At 34.4% G+C, this 24,472-nt stretch overlaps 3 protein-coding genes and 1 non-coding gene across 8 annotated transcripts; 3 read left to right on the forward strand and 1 right to left on the reverse strand.

The window, feature by feature from the left end:
* The first annotated feature begins 398 nt into the window (after positions 1–398).
* LOC113872432 lies at positions 399–13,589 on the forward strand. Of its 3 annotated transcripts, none has more exons than XM_027509977.1 (18): positions 399–685; positions 885–964; positions 1,176–1,226; positions 1,543–2,046; positions 2,189–2,450; positions 3,479–3,540; positions 4,217–4,393; positions 5,263–5,314; positions 5,407–5,691; positions 6,419–6,529; positions 7,597–7,788; positions 8,670–8,945; positions 9,472–10,113; positions 10,668–11,176; positions 11,270–11,330; positions 11,418–11,486; positions 11,802–12,379; positions 13,208–13,589. In XM_027509977.1, the coding sequence occupies exons 1-17, from the start codon at positions 500–502 to the stop codon at positions 11,886–11,888; spliced, it is 3,606 nt and encodes a 1,201-aa protein (XP_027365778.1). In that variant the 5' UTR covers positions 399–499; the 3' UTR covers positions 11,889–12,379; positions 13,208–13,589. The 3 variants fall into 3 exon arrangements, with proteins under 3 accessions (XP_027365778.1, XP_027365777.1, XP_027365779.1); XM_027509976.1 differs by having other exon boundaries at positions 2,189–2,446; positions 3,475–3,540; XM_027509978.1 differs by lacking the exon at positions 399–685 and having other exon boundaries at positions 888–964; positions 1,530–2,046; positions 2,189–2,446; positions 3,475–3,540.
* A 1,078-nt stretch (positions 13,590–14,667) lies between these two features.
* LOC113872431 (elongator complex protein 1) lies at positions 14,668–20,091 on the forward strand. 3 transcript variants are annotated; one of them, XM_027509973.1, is made up of 5 exons: positions 14,668–14,938; positions 15,021–15,363; positions 15,504–18,537; positions 19,247–19,345; positions 19,457–20,091. In XM_027509973.1, the coding sequence occupies exons 1-5, from the start codon at positions 14,780–14,782 to the stop codon at positions 19,773–19,775; spliced, it is 3,954 nt and encodes a 1,317-aa protein (XP_027365774.1). In that variant the 5' UTR covers positions 14,668–14,779; the 3' UTR covers positions 19,776–20,091. The 3 variants fall into 3 exon arrangements, with proteins under 3 accessions (XP_027365774.1, XP_027365776.1, XP_027365775.1); XM_027509975.1 differs by having other exon boundaries at positions 15,021–15,359; XM_027509974.1 differs by having other exon boundaries at positions 14,697–14,942; positions 15,028–15,363.
* A 231-nt stretch (positions 20,092–20,322) lies between these two features.
* TRNAC-GCA lies at positions 20,323–20,394 on the reverse strand. Its single transcript has one exon. It is a non-coding gene; the product is annotated as a tRNA-Cys (tRNA).
* Positions 20,395–21,791: 1,397 nt separating this feature from the next.
* LOC113871935 (WUSCHEL-related homeobox 8-like) lies at positions 21,792–23,979 on the forward strand. Its single transcript, XM_027509028.1, has 3 exons — positions 21,792–22,014; positions 22,969–23,499; positions 23,885–23,979. Exons 1-3 carry the CDS (start codon positions 21,792–21,794, stop codon positions 23,977–23,979), a joined length of 849 nt encoding a protein of 282 aa, XP_027364829.1.
* Positions 23,980–24,472: the final 493 nt, after the last annotated feature.

Here is a 24,472-nt window from a genome sequence, read left to right on the forward strand (position 1 = left end):
ATTAAATAAAAAAATATTTTTTTAGATAATTAAATTCAGATAAGATAAACGAAATTTTAAATTTTATTTTATTAAATTATATCATAATATTTACTGTAACAGGTGAAAAAACAATAAATTATTTGTAAAAAATATATATATTTATTGACCGTTTAGGATTTCCGTGCGGATGGATCTGTTACGCTGTGCAAGGAAATTACATGGGTTTTCGAAGAAAAGAGAAAGAAACACAAAAAATGGGGGAAACGGGCCTGCAATTTCCCCCCTAAAAAAATGGTGAAATTTGAAATGATTTAATTTTGGCAGCACATGCCAGCTCACAATACAACCGGGTCAGTCTATCTACGTACACAGACACAGAGACTCAAATTCCAGTGTATTTGTAAATCTAATGTCAAAAACCAGTTTCCCGTTCTTCATGTTCTTTGATTATTCAACTTCAAATGTCTGCACAAACAACTAGAATTCGTAACTGAGAGTGAAGACGTAACTGAATCACATGTCTTCAACAACCTTCAGTCCCTCTCGGAGCTCCGGACCCGGAAGTTCCAGGATTCAGTTAACTGCCATATCCAGGTTCAGATCTTCCTTCCTCAAGAAGCTTCCAGAACCTCTCCGTCGCGCCGTCGCCGATTGTCTCTCCTCTCCCCTCACTTCCGCCATCGAACCTTCCAGAACACTCCGGGTTCGCTTTTTCCTTTCACCTTTTCTAGGGCTTTCTGCTTTTACTATGCATACGCTCGCAAACGGAAATTAAAATGACTATAAGTGATCCTCAATTTTGGCTTTAACAGTGATAATTCTAGTGAAAATGCTATGGTTATGTTCTGGAAGATTTTCTGAGGATGGATACTTACTTTTCTGCTGCTTAATTATGATTGCAGGACTATCTGGCAGCCCCTGCAACCACGGACTTGGCTTACAGTGCAATTCTTGATCATGCTATAGCAGAGAGGGAGCGAAGGTAGTTGGTGATGTTCTCGAGATTGCATCAAATTGTTCACATGGATAGTCGTGTATTTTTTTGGAGTTATCATACAGTTGTTTTATTTCACGTGATTTAGATTTACATTGTTAATTTTTCATTTTCTTTATAATTTTTGCTGTTTAGTGATTTGCCAACCACTTTGAGTTTTAGTTCTCTGTTGCTAACATCTGTAAACTATTTTCACCAGTCCTGCAGTAGTCTCAAGGTGTGTGGCACTCTTGAAACGGTATCTTCTAAGGTATGTTACTTGAATGAGTGGTGTTCTACTCTATCATAACATTTTATGGAAGACATTATCTGTCTCTCGACCATCCTCATGTCTTGAAACTGCATGTTACTCTGATGTTGACTTATTTCAATTGAAAACTTCAATTATTGGGATATATTCGTAGAGTACTCTTTTTCTTTTCCCTTTTTTTTGGGGGGGGGGAGGGGGGGGGGGTGTATCTTGAAATGCATTTTCTTTTGATTTGTGTTAAACAAGAAACCATCTTTTGTCATTTCCTACTTATGCTATTAAGACTTACGAGTTCTCAACTAGTTAATTTATACAGATACAAACCAAGCGAGGAGATTTTACTTCAGATAGACCGTTTTTGTTCAACCATTACTGCTGAATGTGATATTAATCTGAATCAACCATGGTCAAGATCTTTGAATCAACAAACTGGTGCATCCATGACGTCCACAAATACAACTCCTTTGGCTGTATCAAGCTTTGCTTCAGAGGCAATTGTGAAGTCATTGAGTTATGTGCGTTCCCTTGTGGCACAACACATTCCGAAGCGGCTTTTTCAACCAGCTTCATTTGCTGGACCACCTTCTGCATCAGGACAATTGCTGCCAACATTGTCATCATTATTGAGTAAATCCTTCAATTCCCAACTATGTCCAGCAAGTGTCCCAGAAACAGTGGAGAAGGATTCAGTCACTTCATCGGTTTCAAAGTTTTCAAAACTTGAAAATTTTGATGAAAAAGACAAAAGGTTCATTGCCCATGATGTTCTACAATGGCGCTGGCTTGAGGAACAACAGCCATCATCGATGGAAGCTGACAAGTAAGTAAATAATATCTTATTCTTGGTTTTGATCTACAGTTCTTGGTGTTAATGGTCACTACGGCTTATATTTCTGTTATTCTTATTAATGTACCCCATCTTAAATGAAATTTATTTTGTTTTCAAATGTATTTTAATACAGTGAATATGCTGTGAGTTCGCAAGACTTGAGAGCACATAATTTCTTAGAAGCGGGTGCTGCAACTCTACTTGCTGGAGACATTGAAGCTAAGATGAAAGGGCGACCATGGAAATATTTTGGGACTGATGATATGCCTTATCTGGATCAACTATTGCAATCTTTTCCAGTAACATCAATTTCTAATTCTGCATCAGCTCGTCCCCACCTGAGAGCAATTACAGCATTGAAACGCACAAAAATTGGTCCTCGTCAAGTTTGGCAAGTTTTTCTATCAGATAACTTTTTGCTCTAATATTTTTTATTCTATTGGTTTCATCTTTGTTTTAATTACTTTGGATTCTGGAGTTGTTGAGGCCTTGTGCTAATTGTATGCTAGGAGTGCTATTGTAGTTAAGTCCCTGAACTAATGAATCGTTTTTAATCAGGTCCTTTGGTCACATTTCCATTAGGTTTCTGTTAAGTAAAGGAAGGGGCCCCATTTAAAAATTTTCAACATGGTTCCTGTATTATATGGAAATTTTCAATTAGGTTTTTGTACTTAATGAAACCTCAGCAGAAATGTGACTAGGAACCTAATTAAAAATGATTCTTAAGTTTATTTTAAGGGTCTAATTACAAGCTTTTAGAGTATAAGCACCTATTTAATTTACTCCAAATAGTTCTGGGACTAGCGAATTAATTTAGCCTTTATCATATTCTTCAAATTAAAAAAAATGCTGTTTATGAATTAATTTCTAGTTTTGTCTGGCAATGACTTTGTTCACTGCAAGATATATGAAGCCTTAAGAGCTTGTTTGATAAACAAGATGGGATAAGAAATGATTGGATATGAGAATTGGATTTGGATAAGAATATGATAGAATAAGAATAGGATAAGCTCTTACCTTACTTTACATTTAATGCATACTAAAGTAACTAATTAGATACATAATGTTATCTTATTCTATTTATATCTAACCAAGATCTCTTCGGGTAAAAATTATAGTAGAGGGTATGATAGGATAAGTCTATATGATAAACTTATCATATCCTATTAGTTAAACAAACATTGAAAATAAAATAGGATAGAATAATTTATCTTATTCTATTCTCTTATCCTATTCACCAAACAGGTCTTAAATGTTTTATGAATTAAAATGCTGTTTATATGAACTAGATTTTGTGACAAGAAATCAAATTGCTTTGGTACCGTATAATATTTTCATTTTATGTATTGTAATGATGGTGAATTCTTATGTCTTTTTTCCCCCATTACTTCTGATTTGCTAATCCGAAAATAGCAACAGGGAGGATTCTCCTGCAAGTACATTCCGTCCTCGAGCTCGACAGCTCTTTCAGTATCGATATTACAGGTATAGATAGAGAAATTCTTTTAAATATATATTTTTTCTATATATTCCCTCCATCTCAGAATGAACGTCATAATGGTTTAAAACAGCTTTTCAATTGCTATGATTGCTTTCCTGTTCAGAGGCAGGATTTTTTCCTTGTTCAATTAGAGCTAACTGCAATGAAAATATATAAATTTAATGGCGAGCATTTCTTTGGAAACAATATGCAATCCCTAAAGCTTTTAAATATTACCCAAAGAAACCCTCAATATAATGTAATAACTTGCTCCGGAAAGTATGATTCATATTTATTTATAATGCTCTATATTTTTTAGCAGTCTTTGATTATGATATATGCTTTTCTTCTCAAATTGTCTTTATAATTTATGCTTTTCAAACAAGGAATGTTTTAACTCCCTTCTCCTTGCTTATATTTCCATTGCCTCTTCCTCCTTCTCTTCTTCCTTCCTGTTCTCGACAGCTGTTTTTGTTCATTTTCTTACCTTTTGCTTACTTTTGAAACCCTGTTAATTATTAATTTCTTTTATAATTATTAATTATATTTATTGAATGGAAAGGTTCATATTGCTTGTGTTTTCGATAGAAAAAATCTACATTTTTTATGATACACTGATTATTTATAATTGTTATTCTCTTTTTCTCTGTCTTTTGCTAAATATAATCATATGATGACCAGTGAGCAACAACCTTTGCGATTGAACCCTGCCGAGGTATGTGAAGTTATTGCTGCAGTTTGCTCAGAGTCTTCACCAAACATCAATGTCATGATGAGGTCAAATAGGCTATGCAGTAACAGTGGAAAACCATCGATGGATGTGGCTATGAGCGTCCTTATTAAACTTGTCATTGACACGTATATTCCAATGCACCTCTTATTTGTTTATATTTTATTCCATTCTTGGTTATAGGGATGACTATTGAATCTAGACTCAGTGAATACCATTAAAAACTATCTATGTTGAGTAGTGTTTTTGCCCATTATGTGGGTGTGGGTCTAGATCTGAATATGAATAATTACCAAAAATTTTGGCAGGTATGATTTCTACCTATCCCTAGTCCCTACACATAGCCGCATAATATATTTATTTGAAAGATCTTTAAATAATTTTTTAATTAAATGAAATATTTCTGTTGTAATGTTTTATAATTAGAGATTGGATTATCTTTGAATTTTTTCTCAATATATATGCAATGCTAGTAATGAATTCTCTCTCTTTATCATATTATAATAGCATCTATGCTTTACTAGTTTGTCAAACAAATGCATTGCCGGAGATTGTATTCTAGTTAATTAAAACGTGGGTAATGGGTTTGGGTACAAGTATATAGTGACTCAACCGATAAAGATACGGGTATTAAAGTTGCTAACATTGCGGGTATGAATTTGGTTATTGATATGCTTTTTTTTTAAAATGCGGGCATGAAGATGAATACCCTATATCCAAACCTTATCCATTAACATCCTTATTTGGTTACTGCCTATTTATCCCTAATAGCATCTTTCTCAGTACTAATGTGCACTAAAACTTGACTCTATATTCATGTATTTTTGTTGTTAAGACTATATTTTGTGGGTCCTGCCTTGTTTACAACTTAAAAAACAATTAGGCTGATTTAAAGTAATTATCAAAATACAACAAAGGGTTGGGACTGATTTTGATAGGCATGCTATTCTGTGAGTTGATAATGTATTATGGCCTTAAAATGAATATTGTTTTGTAGGTATATTTTGGATTCCCAGATTGCTACTCCACTGACTCTTACTCTGCTTGAGGTGATGCAGCAGCGAAGTATTTTTTGCCTATGATGGCAATATTTTAAAATGTTTTTGTTGTTACTAATTTGATTTTCAAATACATCTTTCAGGAGATGCTTAGCTCTTCTAAAACAGCTTGCAGGGTTCAAGCATTTGATTTAATTCTAAATCTTGGAGTTCATGCTCATCTCCTAGAGCCAATTGTAACTGATGATGCTTCCACAATTGAAGAAGAATATTCTCAAGAATCCTGTTATGATAGTGACACTCAACTTGTGACCCAAGGGAGTAGAAAAGGAAATTCTCAGAACAAATTGGACACTTTCTCTGCAATTGATAATTTAGAATCTTGGATTTTAAATATTTTGTATGAGATACTGCTTCTTCTTGTGCAGGTATTATTGATCTTCCTTTCCTATAGACAAAACATTGAGCTGAAAAAGAATTCTTATTGAAGATTAATGCTACTGTTTTATTGTTGGGTTTCGTTTTATTTATTTATTTAGTCTATTCACTTAATGTTATGACTTACGTTATGCTTGCTATGATGTCAAGCGATACCATGGATGGGTTGCCCTAATCTTTTTTTGAAGGACTAAAATAAGGATGGGAGTGTTTCCTTTCTTATTTTAAAAGGGAGAGTTATTCACACTTAAAGCTTTTCTTTTTTGGTACTTATTTATTTGTCCAAGTTTACCTTTTCCAATTCATCTTGTTTTTAGTTCTAATTTCTATGCTTCAAATTTGAAGGTTTACATAGAACTGAGTGCTTGCCTTTTGAATGTTGTGCCAATTTAGCAAAGTAACTGCTGATGCTATAGAAAGTCCTTGTTCTAATAAGTACAATATTTGCATGCCACATAATGTTTTATAAAGTAATATATTATATTTGAATGGGATTATGGGAAAGATGGGTTGAAGAATTAGTAGCAAGAATTTAGATCTTCACAATAGATTGGGTTACTCACTCTGTTTAGGAGGATTAACAAAAAATTATTGTATACTTCCATATGAGAATTCTTGCAACAATGGTGTTGTCTCTCTCTGCTCTTCTTATGATGATGGGCTAATCATTATGTTCTCATAACCTAAGATTTTATGCTGGTTAATTGTTTTATACAGACTGAAGAAATGGAGGAATCTGTCTGGGCATCTGCACTCAGTTGTTTACTTTATTTTGTCTGTGATAGAGGAAAGATTCGCAGAAGCCGATTGCAAGTTCTTGACATTAGAGTGAGAAATGATATTTTCCTTTTCCATTTTTTCTTTGCCAGTATAACATGGAAGTCCCCTTTTTGTTTTGTTCTGCTTTCTATAATAAGTTTGTCCCTTCCCTTCCCTTTAATATTCTGTAACTAGCAATGCCAAGCCTCTTCATATTCGTGAAGTCTGTTTTGCTTTCTTAGTTTCATGCTACTTCCTTTTCTTTTTCCTCTTCATTCTTTGTTCTGGTGCATGGCCACTCACTGAAGACAAGTGATTGGAACCATCATTCCTTTCATTGTTACAATCCTAGAAAATCTTCATTTTCTCACTACAATTTTCCATACTTGCCTCTCTTTCTGACTCCAATTACTCTCACTACTTGAATCTTTGGCATTTTTTTTTCATTTCTATCGACTTCTTTTCTTATCATAGTTAAGAGAAAACCCATGTGGAAGTTCACTCCAGTCTATTTGATCACCCTTGCTCATGTAAGAAATGCTCATTGATTTTTGCATTTGAAAGCTTCCAGAATGGCTTGAGCAGTTGAAGTCAATGTCTAGATATAAACATGTCACCAGCGTTTAACTCAGTTCCATTTGTTTGGAATGATAGAATGTCTTATGACTTATTAAGAGGAGAGTGTAGGGGGAAAGAGTGGTGAAGGGGCCATTGATTTGTGTTGTTTTCTCTCACTACATAAACCCTTGTTTCATTTACATGTCACTGGCTTTTGACACATTTTTTTAGCCAATTCTTTTCTTTAAATTTTTCTTGATCCTATACAAAACAGATTTTAAGAATTAAATGGCACAATTAGACTCTAGTTCCAGTTCTAGATTCTAGTTGTTCTTTGGTTTCTGTTCTTGTCCATAGCTACACTTTGTCTTCTTTTCTAGAACACATGACTATATGTAAGTTGTATTGTTTAATTGAATTAAAAAAATGAAACAATTTTTAAGACTAGAGTCTGTGAATTGCCTTGGGTCTCTTCATTTACTTTGTTTTGATTGTTACCTTGCTTCTTGTCAATGTAAATATAGAACCATTAATTATGATTACTCTCTTTAATTTTTTTACACACAATCTGCTTTTAGGTTATCAAAGCACTTATAGAAACCAGCAGGAAGAATTCTTGGGCAGAATTAGTTCATTGTAAACTTATTTCCATGTTAGCTAACATGTTATACGAAGTTCCTGATGAAGTTGTGGAGCTTTTACCTAGCACACCAAAGTTTCTAATGAATCAACTTGATCTGATTGGAGGAGTTCACTTTATTTTCCGTGAGGTATGCATATTTTCAACCTCCAACTTGATATAATTCCAATAGGGAGAGGACATAAGTTATAGGATTTATTATTACTATAAAGTTGTCTATTTAACTCTGTAAATATTGAATACTACTCTTTATATTGCCAACTAAGCTAAACAATGTTAAGCACTGAAATGTACAATCTAAGTAGAAGTAATTGGTCTTGGTCCCAATTTGTGTGTTTGTGTGCCTATATATATATATATATATATATATATATATATAACACCAATTAGGTTGGCTGATATGATTGATGATGGTAAAGATATGTAATTCTAAAATAGAGAAGATCCTAGGAAATTGTGTCCCTGTCAAAATTATTGCTTATAAAGTCTGATTTCAATTTTTAAGTACAACCGACATTTATACTTTTCCTTTTAGGGCAGCACTTAATTGAAATCATACACACAAGACTAATAATCACAACTAAAACTTATATATTTTCAATGGGTATGCTACAACTCAATTTTCAAACTGTGAAATCAAATGTAATGTTAAGCTTCTAAGGAGGGTACATTAATCATAATGGATCTGCCGATTCTGCCCATAAAACTTCTATAAAATAAGATATATATACAAATATATGAAATTACTGAGACTACTGATTATATAAAATTGAAATTCTTAAAGATAATTCTGCTCCTTAAGTTGGAGATCTAAGGTGATGAATACGTTATATACTTATGGTCACTTGCTGTGCCCAATATAAAATTGATTTATTTATAAGATTATCTTTGGTTTTCACAATAGTATAAGATGTAGAATGAAGGCCTGATCTACAGTTCTTGTTATATTGGTAGTTTTTAATTTGCAATATTTAAATGATTTCCCCCCTCTTTTTTCTGTGTTGGATGCAGTATGCCCTTGTTAACTCAAGAGAAGAGAGGAAAAATCTGTATTCAGTGCTTTTTGACTATGTTCTGCATCAAATTAATGAAACTTGTGTAGCTTCTGGAGTCAATGAATATAGTGACGATGAGATCCAACCAGTTGCAAATCTGCTTGCTCAAACAAATGCAGCGGAGGCATTTTATATTTCTGTTAAACTTGGGGTAGAAGGAATTGGGGAGCTTTTGAGGAGATCAATTGCATCTGCACTGTTAAGATATCCCAACAGTGAACGTCTAAATATGGTACTTCCATCCCTTTCTTCTTAGTGTGTAGGCATACGATAGTTAAATGTAAGTCAATGACTGTAGAAAAACATATAAGTATCTTCCTTGTTAAGATGAAAATTACTATATAGTATCCATAAAGGGTTAATGATTATAACTGATTCGTACATTCAAATTTTTGTTGAAAACCTCATTTCCTTTTCATTTAACCTCCTTTCTATCTTGCACTTTTTACAAAAATTCTCTCTTTTGTTAAGATTTACACACAGCTCTATTTTAAAAATACATTACACTTTTTTTAACCTTAATTTTATTTAATAAATAGTGGAAGAATGGATTTGAGTTTTGAAATTGTGATTGAAGTAATGCATATAAAATAGGAAGAGTTTGGTGTAAGTTTTAAAAATAGAGAGGTTGTTAGTTTCATTTTTCTGTTGTGATTTTTTATTTGCAAATTTATTTTATCATATATTTGGCTTAACATAAGTCTTTAAACTGTCTATATTCATTTTTGTCTCGCTTGTTTCTCCGTAAATCTTTGCAGCTCTTGGAAATTGTAACAGAGAAATTTGATGCAATAATAAGTTCATTCACTCATTTGGACAGAGAGTTCTCTCAGATGATTCAGATAACCAAAACTCACAAGTCTCTTGAAAATGTGGAAGTTATAGCTCTAAGAAGTGACATTGATCTGCAAGCAAAGCACTCGTGGGCCACTTTACATTCCCTTCTTCATTCTGAAAGAGTTGCTTACCGTCAGAATGGGTATATCTGGTTGGGTGATCTACTTATTGCTGAAATCAGTGGGGAAAGAAGTGGAACTATATGGTCAAATATAAAATACTTCCAACAGAAATTTGCTCAAGTAGGAAAACAGGATTCTTCTGATATGTCAGATACTCCTTTGCCCATTTCACTTATGTGTGGGCTTTTAAAATCAAAATATAACTATATTAGATGGGGATTTTTATTTGTTCTTGAAAGGCTGCTTATGAGATGCAAATTTTTGTTGGATGAATATGAAATGCAACAATCTAGAAGCAGTGATCTTGGGAGTGGGCAGAAAGATTGGCATCTTGAGAAAGCCCATGCATTGATTGACATAATGAGCTGTGCTTTGTTGTTTCAGATAAATGAAAAAGATTGCACCAATAAGTATGAAACAGATCGCATCAATATTCTGAAAGTAATTATTTCTGAACTTAGAATGCCTTTTCTTTTTTTTCCCCTGAATATCCCTCATGTCATAGCAATATATACGTATAAAAACATGGTGAATCACACTAAGTTCGAAAATTTGTTGCAAATAAATCTGCTTGTTCTTTATGCTATCAAGGAAAGAAAAAACCACTCAACGACATAGTTTGTCAATTGGATGTATTTGGGGATCTATCTTGATCGGAACCTCACATTGTCCTTGTGTCATTAGTGAGTTGAAAGAGCATGATGACTTTGAGATGATTTTGTATTCTTGGAAGTGAGTTTATTTGTTAAGTCAAGAAGCATTTCAAGATAAATTAAATTACTATCTACAAAACCGGAAATCACTTATCACTTAGGTGGATAAATATCTAATAGACACATTAATATTCACATTTATTATTATTTTTTTCTAAACAAAAAACTTTCAGTATAGTTTTGTCAATAATAATGACTCCTTGGAACAACATTTAGAAAATTTGTCTGTATGATTATTTTTGGTCTTTCTGTTTGGCTCAACTCTTAGTTGTTTCCCAACAGATGTGTGACATATTATTTTCCCAATTATGCCTAAGAGTTCCCCCTGCTATGGCCTTGCCCTATGGAGATGATATGCAACATGACAGGAGTTTAAATCGCTTCAGTTCAAACAAAAAGTTTAATGGTGATAACTGTGTCCTTAATCAAGATACTTATCACTTGGATGAGCATAATGAGGAAGAAGCTGATAGAAGAGCAAACTACCCTGACAACTATCATCTTGTTCACGAGACTGCAGCAATGGCAGCACTTCTTCTCCAAGGACAAGCCATTGCCCCAATGCAATTAATTGCACTTGTTCCTCCTGATTTGCTATTTTGGCCACTGATGCAATTAGCTGGAGCAGCAACAGATGATATTGCATTGGGTGTTGCTGTTGGAAGTAAGGGAAGAGGAAACCTGCCTGGTGCCACATCTGATATCCGGGCCACCCTTCTCCTACTTCTTATTGGTAAATGCACAGCAGATCCTGTTGCTTTCAAGGCAGTTGGTCGAGAACAATTTTTTAGGTGGGTGCAAACTTCTATGCTCTGTAAATTAGTTGGCATTTTTGTTTATCGCCTTTATACATACTTATTAAGCGTGGTTCTTCCTTTTGGCAGGGAACTTTTGAATGACAGAGATTCAAGGGTGGCATATTATTCTTCTGCTTTTCTTCTGAAGGCATGAATTTTATTCATTTTTTTTTATCATTATATGTGTATTAGGTCATTAAATTTCATCTATTATAACAATTTCCCATCACTGCAGCGAATGATGACTGAGAATCCTGAGAAATATCAACACATGCTTCAAAATCTTCTTGTTAAAGCCCAACAGGTACTTCCTTTTTTAATGATTTTCTTGGAGCTCGTTTTCTACTATCAATTCATTTGAGATTAACATTTTTTTAACCTTGCATTTAAGCGAGCAGCATATGCAAATTCTTGTTTAATATCTCTAGGCATTTCTATTCTTAAAACAAAGTTCTCATAGGGTCTCTACTGTATGTGCTTCTTTATATTGCATGTTCTTTAAATAAAAACAATCTTATTTTAAATTTCTGTTTGTTTGTTTGCTAGTAGTTTGGTATTTTTGGAGATTAATTATAAATATGTTGCTTAAGTGATTATGCTTTTTGCTGGCACTGCACAGAGCAACAATGAAAAACTGTTGGAGAATCCTTACCTTCAAATGTGTGGCATACTTCAACTGGCAAATGATGTTGGATTTAAGTTGTGATGTTTGAGTCAAGGCTTTCTGGGGTGTGACATTGGTTTGGACTTCTGAGTAAATTTGTTTTGGCCTAAGGAATCATCGCAGCTGATTCTGATGAACGTTCACCATCTATACTTCAGATGACTGAGATTGCCACACTTAGCTGGGACATACTCTTTGAGAGCTTCCTCACAGAAATGAAATTGTGATTTATTTTCAACATGGTGGAAGAGAATATAGGGGTGGCCAGAGGGTGCCAGTGGGATTCAGTCAGCTCTTCAGTGATTCTACTCTTTGTGGGCTATGTTGATCTGTGCAAACATGTCATGATCTTCAGCATGTCTTTCAACCATTGAAAGACAATTTACTTGGGAAAAATTATTGAAATCTGTTCTTCTCCTAAAGGTGTTTGGCTACAAGTGTAAGCAAGTGTTCTGTCCGGGAATGATTTGAATATGCTTGATTTTGATTCAGCTGCTGAAATGTTGCTGATCTAGGCCTAAGCATGTCCTCAGGTACCTTTCTCTCCCTCCCTTTTTCTTTTGCTTTGGTGGTGTTCCGTATGAAATCCTAAGGGACTCTTGCAGGTCTATGATCCATAAATACCCCTCTTCCTTCCCTTGAAACACAAGTTTCAATTAAGATAAGTTTGGGTCTTTGATAGGTGTCAATAGATTAGCTAAACTTTTGTAATATACAAGGTCGCAATGATTTTTACACTTCATCTTCATGAATGAAAAAGTGGCTATATGTTGAACAGAGCTCAAGACTTTTCTTGAAAGCACAAATATGACACCAGACTTGGATATGACGTGGGTTTGAGGATGTCACAAATTTTGAAAATTATAGGAATAATATGTCAATGCAACGTATAAAATTATCATAAAACATGGATTTGTAATTAAAAGGGAGAGTTAAATGTTACAGTTTATCTTGTCATTAAGACATTTGCATTTGTATTAGTATAAACATTTAAAAATAAAAGTAAAAATTATAAAATTCAGTTAGGACTATTATCAAAACATAAATTTTAAATTAAAAGAGAAAGCTGATAAAATGTTATCTATCTAATTGTTGTACTATTTCCATCTGTATTAGTGTAAAAGTTTAAAAAATAATTGTTCGACATGAATGTATATCCTACATGAACAACTATTTTGAAGTCTTCATGTTTCCTAGTTAGTCTTTAAAGCTGTATCGAAACTTTCAGAAAAATAATTGTTCATAACAGCATGGATATAGTCTGAATTATTTTTCACTCGTTTGACTTCACATTATGGAAGAAAATGACTTAAATAACATTTAATGACATGTGTTGGCCTGATCATTTTGGGTACATGCAGTTGCCGGTCGATCATTACATGCGAGAAACTGCTGAATTTGTACTGAATCAGATACCCATGGAGCCTTCTTCAGTTTTGTCATTCAAGAAGGGCCATCTATATGGTTGCTTTCTTCTTTGGCGTACGGAATCTGTGATGAAAAAAAGAAAAACTTCTGCACATTGTCAATATAACCACTGTTCCACAAAATTCTTTGATGGGGGGCATCATGCGGTGCATACTTTTAGAGGCATCCAAGGTGTCCTCCATCCGTTCTGTAATTATGTGCTCTTTAATTATTACTATGTCTTGCTTCATGATTAATTGCGAAAACTGCTGTAACACGTATTGAAAAATTATTACGTAGATATATATATACAGGTTTTTAGTGGAATTATGGAGGCAATTCGTTGTGTGATTTGCTCATATAATTTATCGTTTCTTTTAATAAACTTACTGTTAAGATTCGCAAAGTTCTGGACAACAAAAGGTACACGCCGATTGGTATTTTTGTTTTTACAAGTTAAAAATATTTATGATAGATGACAAACAATGAATAGGTCAAGAGGGGAGAAAAAGGCTAACTAGTTTCTTGCCTATATACTGCATTTTTCTAAAAACAATTCATGTCTACCCTGAAACAAGACAAGTGATTCAATGACCATTGATTTGCGACATTTAAGGTTAGAGGTTCCATATCTGACACTGTACTGGAACTGTAAAAAAAAAAAAAAAAGAACGAATCTTTATTGGATGGTAATAAATCTTCCATGTCTGACTCCGAGGGAAGCCTGAAAAAAGAATACAAGATGACAATGCTCAACAAACAAATCCCTTTTTAATTTGTTATTTACCCCTACACATATAACCATTACCTCTAACTATGACCTAGTTTTTCTTTTTTGGTCATGATCCAGGGTTCTATGTACAAAAATTTGTTATTTCTTGTCCAAAATTAGTAATATCTATGCATTTTTTTAATTATAAATTTTTGACACGTAACAAATATGACTGGCTAAAATTATATAGTCTGGATCACCCAATACTAGACTTTAGAAGCTTGTGTGTATATTCAAAAGCAAGATGAAGACATTATTATATATTGTTTCAACTATTTTATTTTATGTTACAACTTTATTTTTGTTTTGTAAAATTAATTTTAAAATAAAAAGATAATTTAATTTCCATGTTATCTTGACCAATCAAAGCTCCTCTAATTTTTCAAAATTTCCTTTTTAATATTCAAATTTATTCTTTTCACTTGAATTTTAGTTGTTATACCAAGATTATGTTTTAAGAATAATATAACCTTTCAATGTCCTATTTGTTAAAATATAATAAATTTTTTTAATTATTTTTTTTAAGGTTCAGTTTCCCTAATTATAAACTGATATGCAATTAAAAACGTTTAATCTTTGTAACATTTAATTATGAGCACAAAAACTGGTATAAAATGAAATCCAACATAAAGTGTGACAGTTAGTGTGAAGGAAAACAGAAGAAAGCAATAAGCAGAGCTGCGGAGTGCTTAAATTAAGTTAAACCCTACACAGTGAAGAGGCGGCGAAGCGAAGGGTTTTGGGGAAGAAGAGGATGAAGAACTTGAAGCTCTTCTGGGAGGTTCCGTTGGGGCTTCCCTTCCATTCCGAGAATGAAACCTTACGATTTAGCGCCTTAGACATTGAACGCAACCGCCTCTTCTTCCTCTCTTCTCTCAATTTCATTTACACTTCCAATCTCTCTTCTTTCCACGTTCGTTCCAAGTTCCAACTACTTCATTCATTCATTCTTCAATCAACCCTACCTAACATTTTTGTTACGTTGTGTTTCGCAGGAAAAAGGTGCTTGGAGCCGTAAAACCTCATTGCCTGCTGATGTCGGCGCCGTCGATCTGGAACCCGGCGATTCCGTCACTTCCTTCGATTACCTTATGGAGAAAGAAGCGCTTCTTCTCGGAACTTCCAACGGCCTATTGTTGCTTCACAATGTCGACGACGCTCACTCAACGGATGTCGTTGGCAAGGTTGACGGCGCTGTCAACTCCGTTTCCCTTAGCCCTGACGGAGAACTCATCGCCGTAACCACATCTTTTGCGCAACTTCTCGTGATGACGCACGATTGGGATTTGTTGTACGAAACTCCGCTTCACGATCCTCCCGAAGAAGGCTATCACGTAAGTAAGGACTAACCTCCCTTTCCTCATTCATTTCACTTCATCGTAGCAAGTATATTTCTACGTATATATACCGTGTACGCTTTGTGATGGACATATTTGTACGTAGTTGGTTCGAGATTGTGACAGTACTGTGTTTTTCAGGTGAAGATAACTTTATTCCTATATCTTGGCGAGGAGATGGAAAGTACTTTGCTACAATGAGTGGTGTGAGCGGTAGTGATCCGTTGCTTAAGAAACTTACCGTTTGGGAACGCGATTCCGGGGAGTTGCTGGCTTCTTCGGAGCTGAAAGCTTTTGCCGGAGCGGTTTTGGAGTGGATGCCCAGTGGTGCTAAAATTGCGACTGTTTGTGAGGGGAAAGATGAGAACGATTGTCCCTCTGTTGTTTTCTTTGAGAGAAATGGGTTAGAAAGAAGTAAATTTAGTGTCAATGAAGGGATTGATGCAAAGGTTAAATCTCTGAAGTGGAATTGCAGTTCTGATCTTCTTGCGGGGGTTGTTGAATGTGAAAATTATGATGCTATAAAGATATGGTATTTTAGCAACAACCACTGGTATTTGAAGCATGAAATTAGATACTTGAAGCAAGATGAAGTCAGCTTCATTTGGAATCCGACAAAGCCTCTGCAACTTATTTATTGGACTCTTGGTGGTCAGATCACAGTTTCCAACTTTGTCTGGATCACGGCTGTTATGGAGAATTCTATTGCACTAGTCATTGATGGTGCCAATATTCGTGTAACCCCGCTTTCCTTATCCTTAATGCCGCCTCCTATGTATTTATTTAGTCTGAAATTTTCTTCTCATGTCCGGGGTATGGCAGTATATTGCAAAAATTCTAAGAACCAGTTAGCTGCATTTCTTTCAGATGGGAGTTTATGTGTTGTAGAGCTCCCGTCAATTGAAACCTGGGAAGAGCTAGAGGGGAAAGAATTTAGGGTTGAAGCCTCTCATACTGAAATGGCAACTGGATCCATTTTACATCTTTTATGGTTGGATTCCCGTTCGCTATTAGCTGTTTCTCATTATGGTTTCAGTCACAGTAATTTTTTGTTTCAAACCTCACCGAGTGAGGGTGAACTTCGAGGCTTCTACTTGCAAGAAATTGAATTGGAATGTTCTGAGGACCTTGTCCCAGAGTTACTGACATGCTCGGGCTGGCATGCTACAGTTTCAAAGCGAAATACCCTTGAGGAGCTGGTTATTAGCCTCGCTCCAAATCCTGCTAGTAAATATTCTGCATATATGCAGTTTTCTGGGGGGAAAATCCAAGAGTATGTATCAAAAATTGGGATTAATAGAGGATCTCTAGAACAGGAACGTCATGATTTTTCAGCAACTTGTGCCCAGATGAGTGTAGTTCTAGTTGACAGTGCTGGTCTATCAAAACCCGTGCTTTTCGGACTGGATGAGATTGGCAGACTGCATGTTAATGGGCAAATAGTTTGCAACAACTGCAGCAGTTTCTCATTTTACTCAAATTTGGCAGACCAAGTGATTACACATCTTATTCTTGCAACTAAACAAGATTTGCTTTTTATTGTTGACATTGTTGATATATTTAATGGTGAGTTAGACTCAAAGTATGTGAACTTTGTCCACGTTAACAGCAGGAAAAAAGAAGAAAATGAAATCTACATAAATATATGGGAGAGAGGTGCAAAAATTGCTGGGGTTTTACATGGAGATGAAGCTGCCATTATACTACAAACTGCTCGGGGAAACCTGGAATGTATATACCCGAGAAAGTTGGTTTTGGTTTCTATCATTAATGCCTTGGTTCAAAAACGCTTTAAAGATGCATTACTTATGGTTAGGAGGCATAGGATAGATTTCAATGTAATTGTTGATTACTGTGGTTGGCAAGCATTTTCACAATTGGCTGCTGAATTTGTCAGGCAAGTTAATAATCTGGGTTACATAACAGAGTTTGTTTGTTCTGTAAAGAATGAAAATATTATAGAGAAACTCTACAAAAATTATGTGTCTGTCCCCCCTCCAAAGGTTGGTATGCATGCTGGAGCCTTCCAGAATTATCCTGCTGGTAACAAAGTTTCTTCCATTCTGATGGCTGTAAGAAAAGCACTTGAGGATCACATCACAGAAAGTCCTGCTAGGGAGCTTTGCATTTTGACCACTCTAGCTCAGAGTGATCCTCCATTACTTGAAGATGCTCTAAAGAGAATAAAAGTTATTCGTGAAAAGGAATTGTCTCATGCAGATGACCAGAGGGGAACGTCTTACCCTTCTGCTGAAGAAGCTTTGAAGCATCTTTTGTGGTTAGCGGATTCTGATGCTGTCTATGATGCTGCTTTGGGTCTTTATGATTTAAATCTTGCAGCTATTGTGGCATTGAATGCTCAGAAAGATCCAAAAGAATTTCTTCCATTCTTGCAGGAATTGGAGCGTATGCCTGCTCCATTAATGCAATATAATATTGATCTTAGGCTGAAAAGGTTTGAGCAAGCTCTCAGACACATATCTTCAGCTGGAGATTCTTATTATGATGATTGTATGACACTTGTGAAGAAAAACCCTCAACTGTTTCCATTGGCTCTTCAAATTTTTACTGACCCTACCAAGCGGATGCCATTCCTTGAGGCATGGGGGGATTATCTTAGTGATGAAAAATGCTTTGAAGATGCTGCAACAATGTACTTGTCCTGTTTCAATCTTGATAAGGCTCTGAAGTCTTATCGTGCTTTTAATTGCTGGAGTGGGGTGCTTACAGTTGCTGGGTTCCTTAATCTGGGAAAGGATGAGATACTGCTTCTCGCCAGTGAGCTGTGTGAGGAACTTCAAGTGCTTGGTAAACCTGGGGAGGCTGCCAAAATTGCCCTGGAATACTGCAGAGATGTTAACACTGGTGTGAATTTGTTGATTTCTGCAAGGGACTGGGAGGAGGCTTTGAGGGTTGTTTTTATGCATAGAAGAGAGGACTTAATTACAGCAGTGAAGAATGCATCATTGGAATGTGCAACCACACTTAGCAGTGAATATGAGGAAGGCTTAGAGAAAGTGGGCAAGTACTTGGCCCGTTACTTGGCTGTTCGACAAAGAAGACTACTTCTTGCTGCAAAGCTCCAGTCAGAGGAACGTGCAGCAAGTGATCTTGACGACGATACCGCTTCAGAAGCTAGCAGTAATTTTAGCGGAATGAGCGCATACACCACAGGGTATGTAGTTTTCCTTAACTGTCTTTATAATTTTCCAGCTGTAGATCATCAGTTTAATGTGCTTGTATATGTATTCTGAATTGTTTTTCTTTGACTCTGAGGATGGATTTTGGCTTTATAACATGTTAATACAAACACGACAAATCAGACATGATGCCGGTGCCCCTTCCATCAATCTTCCATGCATGAGATAATATACTGTGTTCAATTCTTCAGCAAAAGTATAAGAATTAGATATTATGGTCTTTGCAACTGGAGTCTCTATGTCATAATATTGCTGATAGGGAATACATGAATTTTGTTTTGTCTTCATTTAGAATGATGCAGACTTGAAGCTCATGGTTATCAGGGAGTAAAGTTGGACACACCCCCTTCCCCTCCTTAAGATAATCATTGTCATATTCAAACTAATGTTTTTCTCTAACTTACCCCATTTATGGCCATAAGGCCTTATTTTGTAATGTTCTATATTATTTTACCTGGTCAGCGTTGTGTCCACAATGACTTGATCTCATGCCTTATTTTCTTCAATGTGCCAAGCCTTCACAGCCTATTTCATTAAATAGATGATAAAATTGAACCATGCTTATTTTCTTTTCATACAAAAAAGGACTGGCAAAAGATAATTATTTTCACATTATTATGTGTATTTCTTCTGTTATACTTTTGGTGTGTGAGGCTTCATTTGTTTTCCACATTCCATCAACAGGACCAGAAAAAGTTCTGCTGCTTCTATTAGCTCATCTGCAACGAGCAAGGCAAGAGACGCTAGGCGGCAAAGGAAAAGAGGAAAAATCCGTCCTGGGAGGTATCTTGACATGAGAATTTTCTTGTGCCCCTCCTGTATTATTGTTTTACATTGAGCATTGGTCAACTGCTTAACATATGAAGTAATAGTTTTCTATTCCTTATTGAATAGTCCCGATGAGGAGATGGCCTTAGTGGAGCATTTGAAAGGCATGTCCCTGACAGTGGAAGCTAGACGTGAGGTTAAATCTTTGTTGGTTTCCCTTGTGATGTTTGGTGAGGGTGAAACAGCTAGAAAGCTACAGCAAATGGGGGAAAACTTTCAACTGTCTCAGATGGCAGCAGTTAGATTAGCTGAAGATACAATATCTAATGATATCATAAATGAGTATGAACATACGTTGGAGCAATATACCCGAAAAGTAAGGATTGAAATGCACAATTCAGAGGCTTTCTGTTGGCGGATTAAAGTATTTCAATCGTACGAGTGAATGTTGCAAATTGACATAGAAGTATCTAATTTCCAACTTTATCTCGGATGTCCCTGCATGCAGTTTGATGCTGATGGCATCTTTCCTTTAGGGCTTGTCCGTTCAGAACTATTAATGTACAAATACTCTGAATTGATTGTGCTACACTGAACATCTACATTAACAATGAAAGTTGGTTAGTTCCCGAGATGTGTGGATTGACTATATGGATCATTTAACGGGATAATTTATGGTTGTGACCAAATGGTTCTCAAATTCGAATAATTTGTGACATTCTGCCCTTCCAACTTTAGACTTCATGCTTCGTTTATAAATTTGTTACATCCTGCCCTTCCACCTCTACCTAAGAAAGCTCCCTTGTTACCGTGATTTTTATTTTTATTTTGTATATTCATTTAATTGATATCAACGTTTTATTTCAGTTAACTGTCAAAAATGCTTAAATATTGACCTCCCTCCCATATTTACCGAAAGTAATGCAGAAAACTGATCACGGGTGAAAATGTAATATGAGGGCACACGAAAAAGATAAAAAAAGAAATAATAAAGGGCCCAACCAGGTTCGAACCGGTGACCTCTTGATCTGCAGTCAAATGCTCTACCACTGAGCTATGGACCCTTTCTTGAAAGTTGTGCTCAAAAAACAGAATAAAATAGATAAATGTGACTATAATATGCCGGGTTTTGCGGCGTGAACAACTCCGCACGAATGATTTAAAATAATCATTTTTATAAATGTCGGTTCTACCTATAAATATGTATTCTCATAAAATTAATAATTAAACAATATTTTAACCTCTTAATCTGGAGAATATGGGGGCTATGGAGGTGGTTGGACATTACAAGTTAGTTAACAACTGCCACTCAACACACCCAATCAGACGTACGATTTAACTTTAGACAATTTCTTTTAAATATTTAGTTTTAGCCTTTTTTAATATATCATTTTACCTGAATTTTGAAAATATTTTAATAAAATTAAGAAATTAAAGGAATTGCATCACATATATTTTTTTTTAAAAAAAAAACACTTGAATCAAATACCTATATTATTTGAAAAAGTGATTAAGTAAAATAAAAGACAAAAAACAGGAGATATTTTGGAAAGTTTATTTAAATTAATGAAAAATAATTTATTTTTTATAATTTTTAGTTTATTTAATAAATTTGATGAAGAGGTCACGAAATAAAGTTTTCAATTTATTTTATTAAAATTTTTAATTAAATTATATTTAATCAAACTGCTTGAACATTCTCCTAAAATAATTATAGAATAACGCTGTAACCATCCAGGGTATTCAACGAAGAAAGCAATTATTGTGCATGTTCTTCCTGACGAAAGAAAAAACGTTACGGCAACACGTAAATTATGAAATGACGTACACTATTTAGTTGGTCATGGATTAATTATAATTATATTATTAAAAGAAAAGAAATATCATTCAAATTATTGAATTGTGCTTAAACTATTATCTAATTAGATGAAAGTATGCAATTTTCTATACTAGCATTATATTAAATTCAAACTCTCTAATCTTTATAAAAATATAATTTTTCATATAATTCCATTTACCTTTCTGTCATACAAGTCGTTTAAATTCTCCTCATAATGTAATAAATGAAAATATTGATAATTTATTTGGCTGTATAAAATAAATATTTAACCAAAGCCTCAATAATTAAGTTTAATTTTTTTAGTAGTGACTGTAGAAATTTATTTAATAATAAGAAATAAAAAAACGGAAGTAGATAATCTTTTGCATGAAAAGTTACTGCAAACAATTAGAATAACGAAATTTAGTACTGTTTAGTATTTAATAAGGAGGAAGTCACTCACATGTGGCACAGGAACAAGAACAGGATCGATTTTGTTGTTTAAAATGTTGTGTGTCTTTTGGCTGTTTCTCGTACTTTCTGCTTTTCTGACAAACCTTAACCTTTGCACTTTGATGACTTTTATTTCTCTCTCTTATCATCATAAATTCTTAATCATCTGTGTGAGAGAGAGAGAGAGACATGGTGAACCTGATGGAATGGCAGAAACAGCTGCAGAGTGGGAATGAGAATGAGAATGGGAATGGGAATGGGAATGTTGATGCCAATGGACAACTCATGTATGTGAAGGTTATGACTGATGAACAGTTGGAAACCCTGAGGAAACAAATTGCAGTTTATGCCACCATTTGTGACCAACTTATTGAGATGCATAGAACTCTCTCAGCTCAGCAGGATCTGGCAGGTCATCATCATCTTTTTTTCTATTTTTCTCCTCTTTTTATTTTTTAATTTTGTGAATATTATTTTTATTATGGGCTATAATAATACATGCCCAATATTTGGTTCTTACATTTGAATCCTCATATCCTGTCACCCACCCCTTTGGTTGTTAAATCAAACCCTTCGCTCATAAGGTTTTGAACATCTCTTTACTATTTTTGTCAGTCAGATTTGTCTGAATCATGTTTCATCCATTCAATTTCAAAGTACCACCCTATTAATTTCCTTTTTTTTTTCCTTTTTGTTTCCAAACTATTTAAGCAACCTGTTTCTACAAATCAGAAAATGACACAGGGCAAAATATCAACAATACTTTTTTCCCCGACATACAAGGCACACTGGATTTCAATTTTCAATTTTAAACTTTTATTTTGTCATCATAACCAGAAAGTTTCTTTTAATAAATTGTTATGCTTTTAACATGTTAAATTTTATAAACTATTTGAAAATGTTATAATTAAGAAGATGTAGCACAACTTACATCCCTCATTTTAAGATTACAAATTCATTTGATCATATCCTCTTTTCATTCCATAAATATTATCCCGTTACACTTAATAGAAGTATTTTAACTAACAGTTATTTTCAAATAGAGGAAATTTCTAAATACCAAGCTGGTCATTTACATAGAAAAACCAAAATTTGTTGATTTTTATCTTACTATTTTGCTTTGGCTGTTTCTGTCATATAAGCACAGCCTGGTATTACAGTAAATTTTCAACTTCTTTTTTTGTCTTTCCCTTTCAAATAAGAGAGATAGATTGTATAATTAGTGAAACCTTACAATTTCCCTCACCCCACCATAAAGAATGAAGTAAAATTATTTCTTTTTCTAGGCAGTTGGCATATAGAAAATGACATATGATCACTAAGATCTAGCATTCCCTAACGAAAACATTGATGTTTTGTTCATCAGGGGTTAGATTGGGTAACATATACTGTGACCCATTGATGACATCTGGTGGCCACAAAATAACATCTAGACAGAGGTGGACACCCACACCTGTGCAGCTTCAGATTCTTGAACGAATATTTGATCAGGGAAATGGAACTCCAAACAAGGAAAAAATCAAGGAAATCACCACTGAACTGGGCCAACATGGCCAAATTTCTCAAACCAATGTCTATAATTGGTTCCAGAATAGGCGTGCTAGATCCAAGAGAAAATTGCAAAATGTGACTCCTAGCAACACTGAATCAGAACTAGACACTGAGGTTGATTCTAAGGATAAGAAGACAAAACCAGAAGATATTCAATCCCAACATAACATAACAACTACAGGGTCTGAAAAGTTGTGCTTCCAAGATCCTCAAGTATGCTCTGACTTGCAGTACTTGAACCCAAATTCTAACAAAACATGTTCCATGTTCCCATCAGATGCCACTGTGAAATCCACAAGAAATCTGGGTCGTATGTCTGTCTTTGATGAGGTGCTATCAAACTCAAGTATGTAACATCAGTTGTCTCTTTATTAGCATTTTTTTTTCTTTTGTGTTCATTTGGTATGTCTTACACAGGAAACTAATTTATATTCTGCTTTGAATTTTGATAGACTAAATATTACAGTTAAAGAGCTCTGAAAACTAGTATCAGATGAAATCATTAAGCTAGTTTTATCAAAAAGTGAAGGTATCTTGATTCTTAACTTGTCAATGTAAAAAAAATTGAGTATAATTGATTTTTGTATGTAATTTGAGTCCATTAATATTGTGATACTTGAAAAAACCTTAGATCACTACATCTTCATAGATGAGGCTCTCTCTATTACAGCAATTGACCATAAAAATTGATTTGACCACTATTTCCCTTTTTTTTTTGTGTGTGTGTGAAGGGAATGATTATCTGGTTGGGAAAATGGAAGTAGCTGCAACTGGGAGTTACAATTTATATCATCACCAAGCAGGAGACTACAATCTGGCAGGTTGATCACAATTTATATTGAACTCATCAAAACTCTGTAATATTTATCCATCTTTTATAACATTTGCTGAATATTTGACCAAAGAATCGTATAAAAATGTTGCTTCATGTTGGGAACTTGGTTCCTTGGTAACCGCTTCACTATTTTTCTTCTTGAAAGTGATACATTTTGTCTTTGATAATGTCAAGTTTTTTTTATATATATGATCAAGAATTACATTTGGTTAACATGGTTAAAAAAACTCAACTATTTATCAATTATATTGGTATTTTAAGTTGTTAATATCCTCTTTTTTGTTTGTTTAATTTCTTAAAAATATCAATTTAGTTGTTTAGTAAGTATATCATTCTTTAAAGTAATTTTTTTAAAGAGTGAATCAATAACAAATATGCATTAAAGGTTTATCAAAAACCGGGTTGTAATATTTTTAACTTTAATATACTATATATTTGAAGGAATTTATACAGTTATTTAATAATTTTTTGTCACATTATATAA

The sequence above is a fragment of the Abrus precatorius genome, unplaced genomic scaffold (genome assembly GCF_003935025.1).
Source record: "Abrus precatorius isolate BTA unplaced genomic scaffold, Abrus_2018 Scaffold7, whole genome shotgun sequence".
NCBI lineage: Eukaryota > Viridiplantae > Streptophyta > Magnoliopsida > Fabales > Fabaceae > Abrus > Abrus precatorius.

What these genes read in the sequence shown, in the direction of transcription:
- LOC113872431 (XM_027509973.1), top strand. Translation starts at nt 14,780, where the DNA reads ATGAAGAACTTGAAGCTCTTCTGGGAGGTTCCGTTGGGGCTTCCCTTC. An exon ending in CCAATCTCTCTTCTTTCCAC is followed by an intron (nt 14,939 to 15,020) that starts GTTCGTTCCAAG and finishes TGTGTTTCGCAG; the next exon opens with GAAAAAGGTGCTTGGAGCCG. An exon ending in ATGAGCGCATACACCACAGG is followed by an intron (nt 18,538 to 19,246) that starts GTATGTAGTTTT and finishes TTCCATCAACAG; the next exon opens with GACCAGAAAAAGTTCTGCTG.
- LOC113871935 (XM_027509028.1), top strand. Translation starts at nt 21,792, where the DNA reads ATGGTGAACCTGATGGAATGGCAGAAACAGCTGCAGAGTGGGAATGAG. An exon ending in AGCTCAGCAGGATCTGGCAG is followed by an intron (nt 22,015 to 22,968) that starts GTCATCATCATC and finishes TTTGTTCATCAG; the next exon opens with GGGTTAGATTGGGTAACATA. An exon ending in TGAGGTGCTATCAAACTCAA is followed by an intron (nt 23,500 to 23,884) that starts GTATGTAACATC and finishes GTGTGTGTGAAG; the next exon opens with GGAATGATTATCTGGTTGGG.
- LOC113872432 (XM_027509977.1), top strand. Translation starts at nt 500, where the DNA reads ATGTCTTCAACAACCTTCAGTCCCTCTCGGAGCTCCGGACCCGGAAGT. An exon ending in ATAGCAGAGAGGGAGCGAAG is followed by an intron (nt 965 to 1,175) that starts GTAGTTGGTGAT and finishes TATTTTCACCAG; the next exon opens with TCCTGCAGTAGTCTCAAGGT. An exon ending in ATCGCATCAATATTCTGAAA is followed by an intron (nt 10,114 to 10,667) that starts GTAATTATTTCT and finishes GTTTCCCAACAG; the next exon opens with ATGTGTGACATATTATTTTC.